Source organism: Desarmillaria tabescens (assembly GCF_030435595.1).
Source record: "Desarmillaria tabescens strain CCBAS 213 chromosome Unknown EV420scaffold_1, whole genome shotgun sequence".
Classification (NCBI taxonomy): Eukaryota; Fungi; Basidiomycota; class Agaricomycetes; order Agaricales; family Physalacriaceae; genus Desarmillaria; species Desarmillaria tabescens.
Window position 1 is genome coordinate 4,453,742 of NW_026848300.1, and position 20,707 is coordinate 4,474,448.

The 20,707-nt window shown below is 48.3% G+C and overlaps 1 protein-coding gene across 1 annotated transcript; it reads right to left on the bottom strand.

Annotated features, from left to right (window-relative positions):
- Positions 1-9,339: 9,339 nt before the first annotated feature.
- On the bottom strand, positions 9,340-11,159 carry EV420DRAFT_1742806 (uncharacterized protein; the record flags this gene model as incomplete). Its single annotated transcript, XM_060480060.1, has 6 exons — positions 9,340-9,819; positions 10,425-10,463; positions 10,672-10,775; positions 10,829-10,929; positions 11,005-11,048; positions 11,070-11,159. The coding sequence occupies 6 exons, from the start codon at positions 11,157-11,159 to the stop codon at positions 9,598-9,600; spliced, it is 600 nt and encodes a 199-aa protein (XP_060340271.1). The 3' UTR covers positions 9,340-9,597.
- Positions 11,160-20,707: the final 9,548 nt, after the last annotated feature.

The following is a 20,707-nucleotide window of genomic DNA, read 5'->3' on the forward strand; positions in this document are numbered from 1 at the left end:
TACTTAGCCCCATGATACGACTCACCCTTTTCTATAGCCGTTGTCTCTCTTTTCAGAAGAGTCCAGGTCACAAGTAGTTATATTGTGATGAGTTAAAATGGAACTGATAGAGAGCTATTCGGAAGTCCTAATTGGTTGACTATAAGCGGAGCGCGTGTTACGTAAAAGAGCGGCGACAACCACACGATCAGTGTCCTGCATGTTCTCTCGGCTCCATTCTAATCGGGAGGCAGTTCTCAGAAAGAAAGGGGAAAAAAACCAGCTGTCTGGAGAGAAAGGCTTAGAGAGTATTTCTATCCGTGATAGAATACATTCGGATGCTACGTCGGATCATCTGGGAGAGGCTCGAATGCACATCAGGTGCGTTACAATTATCTCCTCGGACGAACTTCCCTGAAGGAAATCCGAGGTCGGTGATAATTAGCCTACGGGGGGACAAAGAAAATCAACCCAAGTGTGCGCCGCCCAAGATAGTTTTGACGATTACCGCGTGTGAATCTCGGTAAGTAAAAAGATACGATGTGATCTGTGCCTAATCAATAGGCAAGAGAACTTAGATATGCACTCGGTATACGCAGTTGGTATCGCGTCCTGAAATTAGTTCATAAACGTAGCCTTTAGGACTAGGATAATACGTTACGAGGTGCACATCGGTTTCAGAAGATCTCGTCATGGGCTTGACCCGGAAGCAAAATCGCTTCAGTTTCAAAAATAGCAGATCTGTGTATATAGTCTCGTTGCATACGGGTCCGCATGGGTAGGCGTGAGGCCGCTTCTGAAGCTTTGGCTGAATCACGGTTCTGAATAACACTCCAGAAATTGTTTCGGTGATCGTTTGCGATTCGACCTTCTCGTCCGTAATCCTACATTCAGTGACAAGTTTTCCAGTCGTCTTATATTAGTATTACCTTGTGACCTTTATAAAAGTTAGGGTATTGACCCATTGTTTGATGTCCAGCATACATAGGCATCGACGCTTGGTGGGTTCTAGCGACTGAACACTACCGGTAAACTTCCTATTCGATCTCCTAATAAATTTGGTCCTAGCCTGTACGCCACGAATATTGCTATTCATCTACTCACAGAGTGATCTGACTCTCTTTAACGATAATTCCTGTCAAATTCCTCCTAATCAATGAAGTGTCCAACAACGAGAAGAACCCCCCAAACCTAGCTGAGATGCATCCAATACTAGTACTATCCTGCGAGCCTTCCGTATCACAACAGTTATCTCACCTAGCGCACGCTCTGGGTTTGAATCCCAACTGGCGAATAAGTTGACGGAATACGATTTTGAAAAACAGTCTTTTTCTTCGGGTCACATGTACATGTAGGTCTTCGAGCGTGGAATGAAACATTCACATTCCAGGAGTCTTCCTGCCACCCTGGGAAACACAGCCCGTGTTTTAACGTTGTTCAGACTGTGAACGTTCCCTAATCCCCCCAATTCCGGGCCGGTGGGTAATTCAGACAGCATATCATGCATCGTGCTCTAATTATAGTAATATCCGTCACGAAGTCTCTCGCCAATTCAGGTTCCATATTATCGCCCTATCCACACTAATCCACAGAACTGGGTATGGTCCAACGGTAATTCTTCCATGGCAGATCACCTGAGGTTCGATTCCTCAGGGTATCCGTGATTCAGGCATTAGGCAGTATGTTTGTTTATTCCTCTTTTTGAACGAGCACATGATGCTCCCAAGCCTCCCCAGATTCGAAGCCAACATTTATCCTGTCGCTCGCCAAATATTCACATCTTCATTCACATACGCTTTCTTTCGGTTTACCACCATTGAACTAGATATATATAATGCAACTGTTAGCGAGGTTTCCCGGGAGGTTCGAGTCCTCATATCTGAATTGAAAGTGCAGCTGTCTGCTAATATTTTACGTATCGCGCCATACTGGCTCGCCTCGCTCGAGGATCATGGTATTCGCCGAGAAGTCCACGAGAAAATCCCAAGTAGTACTAAAGTTTTCACTGCAGAGTTGAGATTTGAGAGATATCGATCACCTACGAATCCTTTATCCTCTTCCACATGTAAAGGAATTTAAGAGGCGCTCTCGGGCTGGTAGTATAATCAGTAGTAATGGGTAAAAGGGAAGATCCGCAAACAAAAAGTTAAAGGGTATAATCCTATGCATCTGGCGGGGAATCGAACCCGTGGGAGCCAGACAGATGTGCTCGGTTGATTAATATCGACCTACATCTGTGAACTTGAATCAAGGAAAAGAAGAAAAATTTACACTGGAAAACGAGGGATGGGTTATATTCTGAGAGCAGAAAAAAATTGCAAGGTTGTCGATATATATATCCCTAGCGATCGTATAGAAGGGAATGCTTTCTTCTGCACGAGAACACGCTCTCCTTGGCATGCTCCACGTATGAGCTGTCATTCCAAAGAATGCAATCATGCCAGACTCCGTAGCGAAGAAGAGAATTATGGACATTGCGTCAAGCCTGTACACAGAGGGCGTCGTAGTATGAAATGAACCGCTCCTTCCTGCCTTATGAGGCTGCTTCTAGCGCACTGGATGGGATTACAAGTGTTATCTGCATCGGGACTGCGTTGTCAGCTAAGCAACTGAGTGTAGAGGACGACTGACGTACTACGGATGTGAAGTGAGCTCGACGCCGTCACGCCAGATGTACACATCTCTTTCGGTTTTGTTGTCTAGAGATATATGTGCACAGAGATCATAGCATACACGCAAATCAGAGAGACGTGAAAGCTTCAGGACATGGGAACCATGCATGGCGATTCTTCCTTATAGAAGAAGGAAAATTATAGGATCTCCTCCAACAGGACGGGATCAGTAGAGTGGGAGGGAACTGGAGAAGTGAGAGCAGTTCGAAGGTGCAGAGATGAAGCGGGTGTTCAGGACGTTGTCGAAGGTGATCCTCGCAGGAGAGGGAGAATGCTCGATTACGCAGAGTCCATATGACGTAGCGGGTTTTTGTACTGATGTCCACAACATGCTTATAGCCCCGCACCGAGCACGCTGTGGAATAACTTCCTGTTATTGTTAATCAGCCTCGATTATAGGAATCGAGCGGTGCAAGGTGACGTACGTAGGAAGACGGGGTGGATATATGCTTGTAGTCTTGATGGTGACGAGCGTCAGGATGGAATGCATTCAGGAATATTGAAGAGACGACCAGACATTCATCCCACGCGTTTCGACTTGCACAGAATGGAGTCGGCAGCGATTCCATCCTCCTGGTGGCGGATCGTGTCAGAAAATGCGTAGATCGGAAAACACGACCTTACGGGGGACGCGGCATGGTCGAGCATGGAGAATCTGCTTCTGTCAGAAAGGTGTGATGATGAGAAGGAGGGAAACATACTTATGCGTGCAGCCCTCTCACACCCTCAGCCTCATTGGAATCTGGACGCTGCTTCTATCAGAAAAGTGTGATAACGAGAGGGAGGGCAACATACCTAGACGCTCCCTCCACTGGGGCATTGCGCACGATGGGCTTGGCCCTGCCTCGCGTGGTGGTTACATGCGCGCTTCCGGTGTGGGTAATCAGAGCAGAGGCTGCTAATAATCAGATGTACTGAAGGGCAACGAGTGGGCCGGGATGACATACCTAGGTGCTCTCCCTTCTCCGTAATTGGCCGATGACAAGCAGAATCGACGATGCCCGTCGTGCAAGTTCGAGAGGCATGATCGAGGACTTCAAACCCCACCCAGTCTAGTGCCCCCTTCCTTCCTTGTCCCCGCCCATCATATTTCCGGCATGGAGGTCGTGCGAGACAGGTGCAGTCAGAGATCAGAACGCTCATCCGGCTCAGGTCTGATTCCTGTCGGTGGATGCTAAGAGAAAGTTTGTGAGAGTGACATCACTGTCACCCCTGAGTTGATGCACGAGTTCGATCCTCGGCGAGAGATTCTATACTAGCCGTGTAAGGGAGTAATAGATAAACATGTTTTTTGTTGACATCTCGTCAGTGTAGAGGCTATACCGTCTATTAAGTGGGTTCGACTCCCAGCGAGTGCATAAAAGCGTCATAGTCTGGTATCTTTTTTTGTATTCAACGGGGGTTCTATCAACGTTTGGTTTCATATCGTAGCCATATGTGCTCTTAACAAGAGATTGATGCTGTGACCTTTTTCTCGAATTTAAATTTCGACCACATTTCTATTTCTTGAGTATACCAATATCGATCAAAGCGGAGAACAAGCCGATCCCAATCGTGCGATGTGTCCTTTCTTTCTTGGTACGAAAGAGAATTCCGGTAATCCTTCCGTAGTGCATCAGTTATCTATGGCGCACACCCCCGGCCGGGTTCGATTCCCAAAGGAAGAATCACTTGGTCAAAATTTGAGAATTAACCTTTTTCAGTGACAGAAATGAGGGGCGTACAACCCCTTTCCAGCGGGGACTCGTGCATTGTCCAGTGTTCTGAGCATACCATGCGAGCCAGGGTCGTTACGCCCCACCCATTTAAGCAGACAATTTGAATGAATTGACGCTGATACTAGGGAAGATTGAAGCTGGAATCTCTCTTTAATCCGAGTGTAGAACTGCTAAGCAGACAGATCGGAGGTTTAATCCGTAGCACTGCTCAGTACTGGTAAGGTGGGTTAGCCGGTCAAGCGTTATTCCATTCCCAGCCGGAGGAAGAGTGTAGTACATGCCGATCTGAAACTTGGGCCGGAAAGGTGTCGGTTGATGAATACGGAAAAAACGTTGGCAAGAGATGGGGAAAACAGATCTCGGTTTCGAAGGAATACATCAGGGATTTGAGTGGATGACAGGAGTGAAAAGCGAGGACACGTCGGTTTGAAATAGATCCTCCGGTTTTCGTGAGTACACGGTCCACGGTGTGTCCTGACTCTTATCTGCGCACCAATAGCCTCACTCACCCACGGTGAGGCTGACATTTCTTTTGATCTGTCATATGGTAGCAGGATCAAAAAGTCTTCAATACAGCGAGCATGCGTTTCTACACACTCAAGTGAAACCTACATGCCCTTCAGTGTCCCGCAAGAAGGAATGAAAGTTCGTCTTTTCCCACGACATGCAAAGAATCATCACTGCAGGATTTTGAGGCGTGTTATTACCACCCAAAAGGAAAGCTCAAAAATATGAAAAAAAAAAAGTTAAAGGGCGACCATTGGATTAGGCTTATACATCTGAGAGGGAATCGAACCCGTCGGAGCGAGGACAGATGTTACTCAGTTGGTTAATACCGACCTATTTGTGAAGGGAAACGAGACGAATTTATACTGGGAAACGAAGGAGGAGTTAGATTCGGAGAGTGCAAGGTTGTCAATATATATATATCCCTAGCGCTCGTATACAAGTGCAAGTTTTCTTCGACTCGACGTATGTGCAAGTCGTCCCAAACAAAAACAAAAAAAAAAACCAAGTGATGACGAAGAGATAGTCGAGCAAGAAAAGTTATAAACACTCTGCCTAGTCGGTATGCACAGCTCTTTCCCACACTTCTAGCGCGCTGTATGAGATCGACACTAGTGGAAGGAACGTGGCTGTTAGCCAAGAAACTGAATGGAGGGAGATGACGTTACCTGGGATGCCACTGGTCCATAACTTCAGCGTTCCAAGACGTCGGACATACGCACCTCTTCCGCTTTCCTCGCCTGCCGATACATCATGGCAGAGGCGGCGGAGGTTGAGGAGATGCGAAAGGTTCAGGACGCGAAACCATGGATGGCGAGCTTTCAAGGAACAGTGAAGGATGGAGCAGCTCTCCTGTAGCAGGACGGGTAACTGCGATCATAAGAGAATCGAGAGATGGTCGAGCGTGCAGGGATGCAGTGAGTGTGATCCTGGATAATATTTGATTGCACGGGGACCATATGACGCGCACGTTGCATACATTTGCTCCGAAGACCCGTTCCTGCACTAAGAAGCGTACATCTGGCACACTTGAGCTTGATTCGGGCACGCCATGGAATGAATTCCTGCTGCATCGATTATAGGAAGTGAACAGTGCAAGACGACGTCGGGGAGGTGGACTTGGATATATGTGAATCAGGATTGTAGGGAGGGATCAATCCATCTGAGAATTTTGAAGAGACGGTGAGACATTGAGCTGGCGCGTAGCATGCAGTCGAAGACAATCACATCCTCCTCGTGTTGGGGTCCTGCCGGAAAAACCAGTCCACACAGGGCATACGAGCGTGGAGGATCGCCTGCTGCTATCAGTTAAGCGTGATGACAGGAGGGAGGAGGGCAAGAAGAATTCTGCGTGGTCGCCTGCGTGGCTGCGTGGTCATCAGCGTGGTCGTTAGCGTGGTTGACAAATTGCGGGACTTCGATCAAAAGTTGATCAAGTCCATCAAACGCGACTTGAGTCGACGCGTTCCGTTCTTTGCTGTTAGTACTTGCATAGAATCAGCTGGATTGTGAATCATGAAGGTTTAAATATGACAGCTTTAGTGTGATATTGAAATGCTTCAAAATATGGTCAATATCATGAAAATATCATTCAAACTGGATTGCTAAGTTTAAGAACATCAAAAGTATTGTAGCTGAAGTAAATAATTCTATGAGTATCCTAACAGTATAAAAAGGCCTTACAGGTGGTCTGCCAGGCTAGAAGCAATAAGGTACACAATGTGGGGTTCCCAGTTGAGCGGACATGATGAGAAGAATACGGAGTTCTATACTTGATATGAACGACACCAAAGAAACAAGTGAATTAAGGGGCAATTATACGAATGATACACTTTCTGAGGGAAAACTTATATGGGTCAGCGTGGTGCCTGCGTGGTCTGCGTGGTTGCATGGTTTGTCAGCGTGGCGGTGCGTGGTCAGCCTGCGTGGTATGGCTGCGTGGCTGCGTGGTACGCTAGCATGGTCACTTGCGTGGTCCAAGGTATATCCGTACATAAGGGAGGGCTGTTCTTGCGGAAATTAAATGATCAATTTCGTGGTATTGGCACAATCAAGGAGCAGTTGATGCGAAATCGACGTTGAATTGATGTTCATAGTGTCGTAATGTCTTCGAATTAATGACTTCAGGCTAGGAAAATGAGAGAGTACTTAAATTTCGATATTTATCCTTCTCATAATCATAGATAGACGCATAGAGGATCCAATGGAGCCTAGGAATCCGAGATTTGAGGGCATAAAAGCTTTAATTGACAAAGATTGAGCTTTGAAACATTTTTGAACAAAGGTCCATTTGTTGGAAACAGTTTACAGAAGAATAAGAAATAGACACAAGGAAATATTTAACAAAGCATTCTTATCATAGCGCAGTATATATGTACAGTCAAGGGAAGTTCAACTAAGGACTTGCGTGGCCTGCGTGGCCACGCACCACGCACGCGTGGTACCACGCAGGTGACCACGCTGAATTTCTAGTGCCCGAGGGAGGACAGCTGAGCATACCTGGGTGCCCCGGCGATCACGCGCACGCACGACTGAGAGTCTGTGTAGCTTTTGCATCATCTATTGGCGCGAGAATTTGGACTGGAACGGAAGCGAATTGGGTACGATGAAGTAGACGCCCGCATCGAGTGGCGGCCACATACACGTCAACGCTTCGTGCACCCTCCCTGGTGTGGCCAGGCTCAGGAATCAGATGCTGCTATCAATCCGGTGTGGTGAAGCGCAACGAGCAGTGCGGGGTAACAGTCTGATGCTTCCTCTCTTCGATGAATCGGATACAGGTTGCAGTAGCAGCTGCGGAAGTTTGAGCGACACCGTCGAACGCCATCCATGCAGGACTGCTCGAGCTAGTGGTTAGATACAAACGTGCACAAGGACAAAGGGAGCGGGACGACTTACGTAAATCCTCCCATCCCTCCTTCTCCCCACTTATGGGTGCGGGATGACGACTTTGGGGGGGTACACGAGACGGCGACTTCCAGCCATGGATTTGCTCCAAACGTTAAGAAGTCGTCCTTCGGCACTCTGGTCAACACCGAGCGGAACGGAGCGCACCAGGAATGAATTCCTGTTGTTGGCCAGCCTCACATATAGCGCGGTTCAACATACAAAGGGACGATGGGATGGATGGATGCTGGTGTGAGCGCTAACCAGGCTTGGATCCACCCTAGAGTGGTGGAGGGACGATCAGACGTGGTCGCGCAGGATGGAGTCGACAGCGATTCTGAAAAGACGTCCCCACAGAGGGAAGAGCGCAGTCGAGCATAGAGAATCTGCTTCTGTCAGAAAAGGGTGATGATAGGACTCGGAGGGAGGGAAACATACCTAGACGTTGCAGCCTTTTCACACACTCTGCGCACGTTGGACTGGATGACTCTGCCTCGCGTGGTGTTGCCATACGCATCAGTCTCTGGTGTGCGCTTCCGGTAAGGCAGGGATCGGTAATCGGAAGCTGCTATCGATCAGGCACACTGAGGGGCAACGAGTAGGGCAGGGTAACATACCTAGGTGCTCTGCATCCTCCTATCAACGTGCGATCCCAAGCCGAGTCGACTATATATGCCTTTAGTAGCAGCAGTCATACAAGTTTGAGAGGCATGATCGCAGTCATCCAGCCTAGTGCTCCCTTCGTCAAAGGTCTGGCCTGGAGGACGACACGAGACAGATGCAGTGACGCGCATGGTCAGAGATCACAGCACTTATCGGCATCAAGTCTGATTCCTGTCGGCGGGAGCTAAGAAGAGAGTGACATGATGACTGGTTACCTCAGCAGTTAACGCACGTCCCGCATGAGTTCGATCCTCGGTGAGAGACTATAAGCTTGGTTAGAGTAATAAATAAACACGTTTTTGTTGGACATCCCACAGGTGTAGAGGGTACACCGTCTGTCTGCGTCAAGTTTTTTGTCTGCATATCAAGATATCGTACTAGTTCTGGTGCTTAGCATCATGTTAAAAAAAGTGGCCTTGCGGCTTCATTTCAATTCGACGGGGGCCCTACTTATCTCCAGTGTCGAGCGAGGAGAGCCATCAAATCCCAGATGAGATAGACATTCCCAATCGTACAATGTGTCCGTCGTTCTCGATCAGAAAGACTACCCCGCTGAGAATTCCGGTAATCCTTCCGTAGTACATCGGGTATACCTGGTGCACACGTCGGGTCCGGGCTCGAATCCCGAAGGGACAGTGAGATGAGAACCGAGAGTTAAACTTTTTTGAGTGATAGAGAGCAGACTTGATGCGCAGGACCTGGACCTCCTTCCTCTTCTGAATTAGCTCGCTGATTTTGCCTAAGATCGAGTCCAAAGAGGATCACGTAGCGTTATAAGCATCCTAGTCCAGGAGGATAAAGCAAGACCGTAGCTCAGTGTGCAATGGCAGGAGAAAAGCGGGACGCGTCGGTTTGAAATTGATCCGGTTTCCGTTCACGTGTCTTGACTCTTAGCCGCAACCGCCACGATTTCAGCTTCTCATCCCACCGATTTTTCACTCACTGCTCCGTACTAGGAGTTGACGTCCGGCCCACACATAATCTGTACCAAACTCAATACTTCTTCTGCGCCACGCGTGTCCCTTCCGGTTCGACTTCTTTGCTCGGGCGGCATTTTATTTGGCGATTTGCTCCCGAATTTGTGCCACTGGTTCTGATGCTAGACATAACTCTGGTATCTTAAGAAATAGTACTACAATACGTCTTCATTCCACGGCCGTACTGGCGTCATTTCACCTAACTCTGCTATCATTTTTCATGTCGTCTACCACGTCCAAACACATCACACGGCTGCTGAAGAAATAGGATAGACCATCGCTCTCCGACTCGCAGACGATGGATTTGAAGTGGCCATTAATGATCTCTCGCTTGCTGAGCGGATTTTCCAGAAAGGCTACCAATCTGGCGTCGGGCCGGGAGAGTTTGGCGTTTTTGTGATGCGTTTTTGCGTTTTTCTGCGTTGGGTGCGTTTCGGATTAGACCATTATTGCAATTACCTCCCACAAAGGCATTGCTGGTCAGTCAGAACCATGTATCTGTATTGTAACTCGCACTATAAGTAAGATCCATGCTTGTGGCATCCAATCGTACCTTAGAGAATGCTCCACATGTCGTGCTGTAAGACACATTGGGACCTGGCGCCGGTAACACCACCACCACCACCACCAATCAATGGTTAAGTTGGAACGCATCTCGCATCTCAACTAAATTTTGAACACGCATCTCGCAGATCTTCACGCATGCGTTGTGAAATGAAACGCACGCGTTATTGGATACAACGCATGTGTTGGGACAAAAAACGCATGCGTTCAAAATAAGGCAGTGTCTGTGACAGTTGCGTTTGGGGGCGCGTTCAACCCAAGTTCAACCCCGCATCATGTTCTTCGGTACTTCTGGCTTAGCAAACAGCATTTGATACTGTTCTATACCGTTAGGATATCCATAAAATTGTTTGATTAAGTAGGAACATCTTTCAATGTTCTCAAATCTAAGTATTCATACTTAATGATGTTCAAGGTCAATCGGACTCGGACTCGGACATAGATAGTGGCCCACTAACCAGCGTCAAGACTACTCGGACACTCAGATTCAATGTAAGCTTCAATTCAATACATAATATCACTGACAATGATACATAAATATGTTTTAACGGCAGCGATCCAAGATCACTTTTTTCCAGAGCGCTTTGCTGGTCGTCCACTTGGTTTTGCACTAACATCCTGTACTAAGGTCTCTGTATCCTCAGGCTCTAATGTTACCTTATGCTTTCTAGATATCATCCGTGGCTCAGGTACGGGCCCACGCACTTTCTTGTCCACATTTTCTTCTTCTTCTCTTACTCGGAGCCATTTCTGCCGTTCATCTTCATCGAAATCTGGCCCAGGCTGTTCAATGTCAACAAATGTGAGGACTATGTATTATCGTACAGCAGTTAGAAGCTCACCTCAAGTTCTGATTATGTACCTTCTCGTACACCTTTATCAATTCTCTCCTCCGATTTTCCAAGGATTCCAGTTATCCTGATACATTCCAATGTCGAGGCCTTATTGGAAGTTAGGCCACAGCTGGCAAAATATAGGCCGTGCCACGCACATAAAACAAAACGACAAGAAACGGGAAAACGCACGTCTGTCACGCACGCACACGCATCGAACGCATCAACGCATTTTTTCCAACGCATGCACTATAACGCACACGCATATACATTTAACGCAAACACATGTGGATTGAACGCAAACGCAGCGAACGCACTAACGCATCGGATAAACGCAAAATTCACCGTGCCCTCTGGCATCTTCACTGAGGATGTATCGAACGAAAATGATGTCAATACTATGGCAGAGGCTGCCGTCAACACACTAGGCGGGGTTGATCATGGTATGTTATTTGTTAAGACAGGAAAATAATGAACCTCTGACGAGGAACTTGGAAAAGTCTTTCATCGGAAGGAGTATCAAATTTTGCTACTCCTCGCTCCTGGTATCAGGATTACAAAATAAATAGGCCTACAGTACTACCTTTGTTTTCCACCCATGCGTAACTCGGGGAGAAGAGACTTTTCCGTTGATTATGATACGGATACCTTTGGATGGGATGATGGTTAGCGTGCTATAATTATGATAATAACCCCCACGAAGTCTATCGCCAATTCACGGTCTATATTATCGCCGTTCCAAGCATCTGTCCTTGTCCAGCATGGTCCAATGGCAGACCTTCCGCAGCAGTTCACCTGTGGGTTCGATTCCTTAGGGTACCCATTATATACTGCGGAGACTGATTCATTTAGTTTGTAAAAAAAAACGAAACCTTAACAGGTTTTGTATTGTCAGTTCGTACGTAAAACAGTATGAAAAACCTTTCCCCCTATAGAATTGAGGTAACTTTTTCGTTTTACAGCACTCAAAATGGGGACGTAAAAATTGAAGTTGAAATCGAAACCGTTTTATGCCATCAAAAATGCAACAGCCACTTCAGTGATAACGCTATATTATTCCGGGGGAGGGGGAGGGTTTCACCCTTTTACACTGGCACATGTGCTACGTCTTAAAACCACTGCTAACATTTCTCCTGTCGCTCGCCCAGTGGCTACCTCGTTTTGCATTTAGTCAGCAGTCGGCGTGTGAGAAACAGACCAGTATCACGGTGCTTTCTCCCTAGGCACGTAAGACTAGTAAGCACTATCTCAAGCCTAGGTATTCCGAATGACCATTGCTGATCGTCTCCCCTTTAGACGTAAGAACCATTAACCCTCGAACCGGATATAACGCAAGTGGTAGCCAGATTTCGCGGGGGTTCGAGTCCTCATATCTGAATCCTCAACGTAAGCTATCGCCAAATACTTTTTGTACGACGCCACACCAGATCAGGTCATCCTAGAAAAGGTTCTATTTCCTCTTACCCTCATTTAAATTATAAAATCACACTACGGAGCTCCTAGCATGGAACGAGTTCAATTCACCGGGGTATGAATTATGTGTGCTCCGGTCTAGACATTACATTTATTTTCCTCTCGTGGAAATCATTTGCTAAAAACGCCACGGGAACATCCCAAGAAGGGCGCTAAAGCCTTCACTGCATGGTTAAATTTGGAGAGAAACTCGAGATCAAGCACGACAGATCACCCACGTATGTATTCTTCGTCCTCCCCGAATAAGTAATGAACAAAATCGTCTTATTTTTCTACACCGTGCAAATGCTACTGAGAGACGATGATAATCAGTCAAGAGGGGTGTCCAAAAAAAGAGGTTCAGAAAACAAAAAGTAAAAGACAGTGACCGGACTAAGATTGCCGGTAGGGAATCGAACCCAGGCCATTACAGATGTACTCGGTTGGTTAATACCGACCTGTCGAAAGATGTGGTTGTGAACTTGATTGAAGGGAAAGGAGACGAATCGACACTAAGAAACGATGTTCGGAAGAGAGCAGTAGGCTCGGATAACCAGAAACATTGCAAGGTCGTCGACATATATCCCTAGTGAAAGTATAGCAGGGTGACCACCACCTCCAGGCTCAGCGTATGAGCGCTACCCGTCAACGCGTCATCCCAAATGAAACAAACGATATCCCTAGGAAAAGAGAAGGACGAATACAGTATACAAAGCGAGTATGCACGGCCCTTTCCCGCCTCATGCCCACAGGTCATCTCCAGCGCGTTGTACGGGATTGCAAGTACTATCTGCATGGGGACTGAACTGTTAGCCAAGCAACTGAGTATAGAGGACGGTGGACATACCTAGGGATGCTCATCCACACTTCAGCATTCCAACGATGCTGACGGTGTGGAGGCGCCCGGCGTACATATCTTCCGCTTTTGTTGCCTGCCAGTACATGTGCTTGGAGAGACGACGCGACGGAAGTTAGAGAGTGCGAAAGCTTCAGGACGCGGAGCTATAGATGGCGGTTCTTCAAGGAAAAGTGAAAAATGACATGTCGCCTGTAGTAGGACGGGAGCTGCGATCATCGTGGAGTTAAAGGAAACTGGGGAGATACGAGTAATTCGAGCGGGCAGGGATTGAGTGTGACTCTGGAGAAGATTTGGTTACAATGACGCTTGCGTAGCTATCATGTTGTCGCTCCAACATCTATAACACGCTGCTAGCCCCACATTTGGCCCCTCTATCCCACACCGAGCACGCCACGGAATAGTTCGAGCGTGCAGGCCAAGGGGTGGAGTGAGTTAGATCCTGGAGAGGTTCGACCGCAGAGACTATATGACGCATACGTAGCATGCATTCGCTCCGGCATCCCATTCCTGCGTTAAGTGTACATCTGGCGCGCTCCTGCTTGATTCAAGCATGCCATGTAATGAATTCCTGCTGTTGTTGGTCAGCTTCGATAATAGGAAACGAACGGTGCAAGATAACATACGTAGAAAGGACGGGGTGGATATATGCTAGTGATGTGGACGCAAATGACGATTGTAGCAGAGGTGTATTCATCCGAGAAGGTTGAAGGAAGGGTCGGTTCCTTGAACGCTGGGTTAGCGCAGGTAACCGAGTGTAGAGGATCGTCTGCTGCTATGAGTTAAGGGTGATTATGGGAGGAATGACAACATACCTAGGCGCTCTGAGTAACCTTCTCACGCCCTCGATATCATCCATCGGCACAAGAATTTGGACGTTAACGGAAGCGAATTGCGCACGACGATGGAGTCAACGCCTGCATCGAGTGGCGGCCCCACACACATCAGCCCCTCGTGTACTGTTCCTGGTATGGCCAGGCTCGTGAATCAGATACTGCTATCAGTCAGGTGTGTTGAAGGACAACGAGCAGTTCCACTGCTAGGTAACAGTCTGATGCTGCCTCCCTTCGATGAATCCGACGCAGTAGCAGTCGCCGAAGTTTGAGGGGCTTGATCAAGGACCGGAATGTTTGTGTTTCCTGCTGCTGTTACTGAGCGTGAATTGTAGGAAACGAGCAGTGCGAGACGACGTACGTAAGAAAGACGGGATGGATATATGCTAGTGATCTTGATGGAGAAGTGTAGATGAGATGAATCCATTCGAGAATTTTGAAAAGACGGCCGGACATTGAGCGGGCGCGTAGCGATTTACACGGAATGGAGTGTACGGCGAACCCATAATCGAGGACAGAGGATCGCCTACTGCTATCAGTCAAGCGTGATGATGAGAGAAAGGGTAACAGGCCTATGATCGTGCACGTAGCCCTCTCACACACTTGACATCCTCCACTGGCGCAGGAATTTGGCCTTGAAAGGAAGCCAATTGCGCACGATGGAGTCGACGCCTGCATCGGGTGGTGGCCCCACATACGTCAGCCCCTCGTGCACCCTTCCTGGAGTAGCCGGGCTGGGGAATCAGATGCTTCAATCAGCCAGGTGTGCTGAAGGGCGACGAGCAGTGCGGGGTAACGGCCTGATGCTGCCTCCCTTCATTGAATCGGATGCAGTGCTGCAGTAGCAGTTTTGGAAGTTCAAGGGTATCGAACGCCATCCATGCAGGACTTCCCGAGCTAGTGGATAGATGTAGACGTGCACAAGGACTAAGTGAGCGCAACGACTTACGTAAATCCCTCCCTCCCTTATTCTCCCCGTGTGGGTGCGGGGTGTTGGCTTTGGAGAGCTCACGAGGTGGTGACTTCCAGCCACGGATTCACTCCAAACGTTGCAATTCACACGTTAAGAAGCACCTATCTGCCCTCTACCCAACACCGAGCAGGGCCGAGCACGCCATGGGATGAGTTGTTGACCGGCCTCAGATGTCGACACACATAGGAACGACGTGGGGTGGATGTATGCTGGTGATCGGTGGTGGGAGCGCGAACCAGGGTTGAATCCATCCAAGAATATTGGCGGTCAGAGGTCAGACGTGCGGTCGCGCAGGACAGAGTCGACGGTGATTCGGAAAGCATGTCACTACGGGGGACACAGCATAGTCGAGCATAGAGAATCTGCTTCTATCAGAAAAGGGTGATGACGGGAGGGAGAACAACATACCTAGATGCTGTAGCCCTCACACACACTCAGCATCCTCTCTGTGCACGATGGACTCGACCATGCCTCGCGTGGTGGACCCATATGCGTCAGCCTCTCATGCGTGCTTCCTGGTGTGGACGGAGTCGGTATTCGGATGCTGCTATCGATCAGGCATCCTGAAGGGCAACGCGCGGGGCGGGGTAGCATACCTAGGTAGTACTCTCCCTTCGCCGGTGCCTGCAGTTGATCGGGGATATCACACCCTACCCTCCCTTCCTCCCCGTCCGGCCCTGGAGGACGCGCCAGACGGGCGCCCCAACACGCGCAGTCAGAGATCGCGAGGCTTGTCCGTGTTCCTGAGGTCGCGTTTACAGCACTTCAGCTTCATGGTGGGAGCTAAGAAGAACGTCTGTGAGAGTGATGTGACGATCTGTCACCTCGGCAGTTAATGCACATGCATCGGTTCGATCCTCGGTGAGTTGTGAGTAATAAATGAATGCATTTCGTTGACGTGTTAGTGTAGTGGGTACATCGTCTGTATCAAAGTGGATTCGACTCCTAGCAAGACCATGTATGAGATTGTAATGTTGGATAATATCATCTTTTGTGACGGTAGTAGGCCAACGGGGGTTCTATAAATGTTTGGTATCCCAAGACATCGTGCGACGTGCGTTCTTCGTGAGCTCCTAGTAAGAGATTAATACTGCGGTCTTGTTCTTGAATTTAAATTTGGCTGACGGCTCTATTTTCGTCGTCCGAGTCGTGGGTATACCAAAGTTCCCCCCAGGGTTGTCGAGCCACGAATCCAATCCAAGATGAGATAGGATGCTCCCAATCGTACGACGCGTCTTTCTTTCTTGGCACGAAAGACTCCCTTGCAGCGACTTGAGGTAATCTTTCCGTAGTGCATCAGGTATCTCCGGCGCGCACACACGGGTTCGAATCCCAAAGGAAGTATACTGACAGCAAAAATTCACCTTTTTTCAGGGTCAGAAAATGGAGGTGTGCAAAGAAGGACGCACAAAACTTTCCAGCACACGAATCATCAAATCTGCCGATTCCCTTTCTTTTTTGTCCGAGTGCACGCGCTACTTTGCCCAAGTGTTATCCCTGTCTGTCGCTCGTACATCTTTCTTCATTTTGTCAACACTTTCTTTGCACGGTTTACCATCTATACATCCCATTGTGGACATCTCCCCATTGAACGCGATGTTTCTCCGGCCGGGAGGTTCGAATCCACATACCAAAGAATTATACGCCTAGAAAATGTGTTTTAGCATTCAACTGCCGAGTCCGTCTTTCCAAGGCATGTTCTAGTCCCCATTGTGCTCCAATACCTTTTCTTTCTTTAAAGCGCTTCTGAATCATTCGCCAAACAGCGTGCTAAAAGTCTTCACTGCAGGATACCGATTAAATTTGAAGAGACAGACAGACAGACAGACACGAGAGATCGATCATTCAGCGCAGTCCTAGATACATGACTCTGGCTGGTAGTATACACTGAAAAGAAGAGGGTCCGAGAACAAAAAAAAAAGTAGAGGGATCCTATCCAGCATGCATCTGGGAGGGATGTACTCATACCGACAAGGGGAAAGAACACGTATCTACGAGAGGGTAGAGAGCAGTCATGATTATAAAGGTAATTCTGTCGTTGAAATTCCCTCCTTAACATGGGTCGACGTATGTATCAAAGCAATCAATCGACATTCCGTGCCGACGAAGAGATCATCGAACAAGAGAAGTTATACCTCTAGCCGGTTCGAACAGCTCTCGCCAGCATTCCTAATGCGCTGTATGAGATTGCGCATTGGGATTGCTTGGCTAGAAGGAACACACGGTTAGCCAAGCAACTAACTGAGTATAGAGGATGACATACCTCGTTTATACTACGCTCCAGATGTGATGGGAATATCCCTCCCATCGCTGGCGCGTACAAAGGTGCGTGAAGTACAAACAGAGATTATAGAAGAGGTTGGTTGGGGAGATGCGGAGACGCCATTCCTTCTCCTTGATGAGACGAGTGTGCGAAAAGCGGTCCTAGAGAAGTATACCGTATGGGCGTAATAGCGTGCAAAAAATCAGAGGGGCACAAGTCGTCCGTTATCCGTTCGCAAGTTACTTGTAAGTGCGCAAGTTTGCGTTCCCTCCCACAAGTTAAGCGATTTGCTACGGAGATATACACATCGGCACCAGTTATTACCATACACATTTGAATAAGGTCTGGGTGGCAGGTCCGGAGCGGGATGAAGTGGTTCAGTGGCGGGCCGACATTATTTCGGTGGTTAGTATTCCCTCCATTGCCGTGGTGGACCGCATTCCTTCAGCTTCTTATTCATCCGCTTTACCTATTTCCCATTACGTTTGACATGATGAAATCAGATTTGAAGTTACTCAGTAGCTGGCTATCCTCAATGCTCCAAAGTAAAGGTGTGCATACCGTTTATTCCGTTTGAGAACTGGATTATATTTCGACATCGTCCAGTTAATCAGAGATTCAGATGCTCTATGGTCGGCATACTGCGAGCTCGTGAAGATTGAGCTCCGAGTCAGTGAGAACAAAATTATAATTTCCGGGGAAGTCGAGGCCTCATAATATGGCCGGCTGAACGGCGGAAGTGCCATACAGTGATATATTCAAATATCACGGCCTAGGTCTTCTTCCCAGACTATCGCCAATAGCCAACTTGTGTAAAAAAAAACTTAACTTGTGAGAGAATTTCAGTAAACTTGGACAGTAATAACAAACTTGCAGCCGGGAAAACATGACTTGCGCCTAGGTGATTTTTTGCACGCTATTACACCCATAATACCGTACATAGCTCCGGCACCCAACAACACGTTAAATACATCTGGAACGGCTCCCATCAGGCTCGAGCATGTTACTGAGCAATTACACAAAACGAGCAGTTGCACGCTTGCGGGCTTGGTGGGGATGCGGAATAAATCCATCCGAGAATGGGCCAAACATTGAGCTCGCGCGGAGGATGGAGTCGACGGCGATTCAGTTCTCCTTGTGTTGGAGCCCTGTCGGCAAAACAAGTCCGCACAGGGGATACGAGCGTGGAGGATCGCCTGTTGCTATCAGTTAAGCGTGATGATGGGAGGGAGGGAGGACAACATACCTGGGCGCTCACACGTAGCCCTCGACATCATCCAGTGGCGCAAGAATTTGCATGTGAACGGAAGCGAACTATGCACTGTGGAGTGGACTCCTGCCTCGAGGAGTGGCCCCATACGCGCAGTCCCTCATTCACTGTTCCGCAGGTGTGCTGAAGGGCAACGAGGAGTGCTAGGTAACAACAGTCTGATGCTCCCGTCGCGGACGTTTGAGCGGTATGATCGAGGACTTTGAATGCTATCCATGCAAGACTGCACGAGCTAATGGATAGATATAGACGTGCACGACGCCAAAGTATGCGGGAGGACTTGCGTAAATCATCCCTTCCCTTCTTCTCCCCGCCTATGGGTGCGGGATGACGGCTTTGGGGAGCGCACGAGACGGTGACTTGCAGCCATGAATTCACTCCAAACATTGAAACATTGGAATCCCTACGTTAAGAAGCACCCGTCTTCCCTCTACCCAACACCGAGCACGCCATGGAATGAATTCCTGTTGTTGTTGGTCAGCCTCAGATATAGTGAACAAACAGCGTGGTTCGACATACATAAGAACACGGGTGTGATCGTGGTGGAAACGCGAACCAGGGTTGGATCCATCCGAGAGTATTCAAGAGACGGTCAGACGTGTGGTCGCGCGGATGGAGTCGAGGGTGATTCGGAAAAGACGTCTGTCTCTACGGGGGACACAGCATACTGGAGCATAGTGAGTCTGCGTCCATGAGAGAAAGGTGATGATGGGAGGGAGAGAGATATACCTAGGCAGTGCGGCCTTTTCACACACTCTGCGCACGACGGACTTGATGACTCCGCCTCGCGTGGTGTTCCTGCACGCGTCATGCGCGCTTCCTGGTAAGGCAGGATCGGTAATCGGAGGCTGCGATCAATCAGACATACTGGCGGGCAACGCGAAGTCCGGGGTTACATACCTAGGTGCTCCCTGTCCCCGCAGAAATGGTCTGATAACAAGCCGAATCGACGATGATCGATGATCGCGGACTTCATATCCCACATAACCTAAGTGCTCCCTCCTTCCTTGTCTCCGGCCATCAAAGGTCCAGTCTGGAGGACGACATTGCGGGGGTGCGCGAGGCGGGTGCAGTCAAAGAGTTATCGGCGTCAGGTCTGATTCCTATCGTCCCGTTCTGTGGTGGGAGCTAAGAAGAAAGTTCGTGAGAGTGACGTGATGACCTGTCACCCCAACAGTTAACGCACGTCCCGCATGAGTTCGATCCTCGGTGAGAGACTATAGCCGTGTAGAGGAGTCATAGATAAACACGTTTTTTTGGACATCCCGTCGGTGTAGAGGGTACACCGTCTGCGTCAGGGTGGATTCCGAGTCGACTCCCAGCGAGAGCATTAAAGAGGCATAGTCCGGTATCATTTTTTGTGTAATTCAACGGGGGTTCTGCCAATGTTCGGTATTGCAAGATATCGTGCGTTCCTCGTATAGTAGCCATATCTGCTCCTAGCGAGACATTAACACTACGGGCCTTGTTCTTGAATTTAAATTTCGACAATGATTCTATTTCTTGGGTATACCAGTGTCGAGCAAAGAGGAAACTGATCTAATTCCAGATGAGATAGATGCTCCCAATCGTGCGATGTGTCCGTCTTTCTCGATCAGAAAGGCTACCGTGTTGCGAATTCCAGTAATCCTTCCGTAGTGCATCAGGTATCTCATGACACGCACACACCAGGTTCGAATCCCAAAGGAAGGATATTTTGGCGTCAAATTTTGACAGTCAACCTTTTTCGGTGTCAGAAAATAGAGGTGTCTTATCCGTCAGAGACACGCATAAAATTTCCAGAGAATGAATGATCTAGGAGCTACAGTCCTCTAACGCACCATATTACAGGAAAGAGGGAATTCGTGGGAAGAATTCGTGTATCAAAGTTTTAGGGCGAGTATTTTATCGACAGCGGGGACGAAAGCTGTTGGCCCGACTGAAGGGATGCAAGAAATTAATTGTACAAGATTAGTGCTCTCGTGAAATCGAGACAAGATTAGTTACACGGCAGATTAGCTCATTCGATTGGTGTTCAGAGGACTGCTTTTTACTAGTGAAAGGATGCTAGAAGTGCTAACGCTAACTCCCTTTGGTTTTATCACCAAATGCGTATTGCATACTTGCGGTCAAGGAATTTTGAATTTATTCCTTCGAGAGGTGTAAGCGCTTGAGAGGGCAGATCCAAACACGATGCGCATTAAGTCGTCCCTTGTATTCGAGTTAGCTCCGCTCGTGTGTTATTGTAACAGCCCAAAATCGAAAAAAAGGAGGGTCTTGTA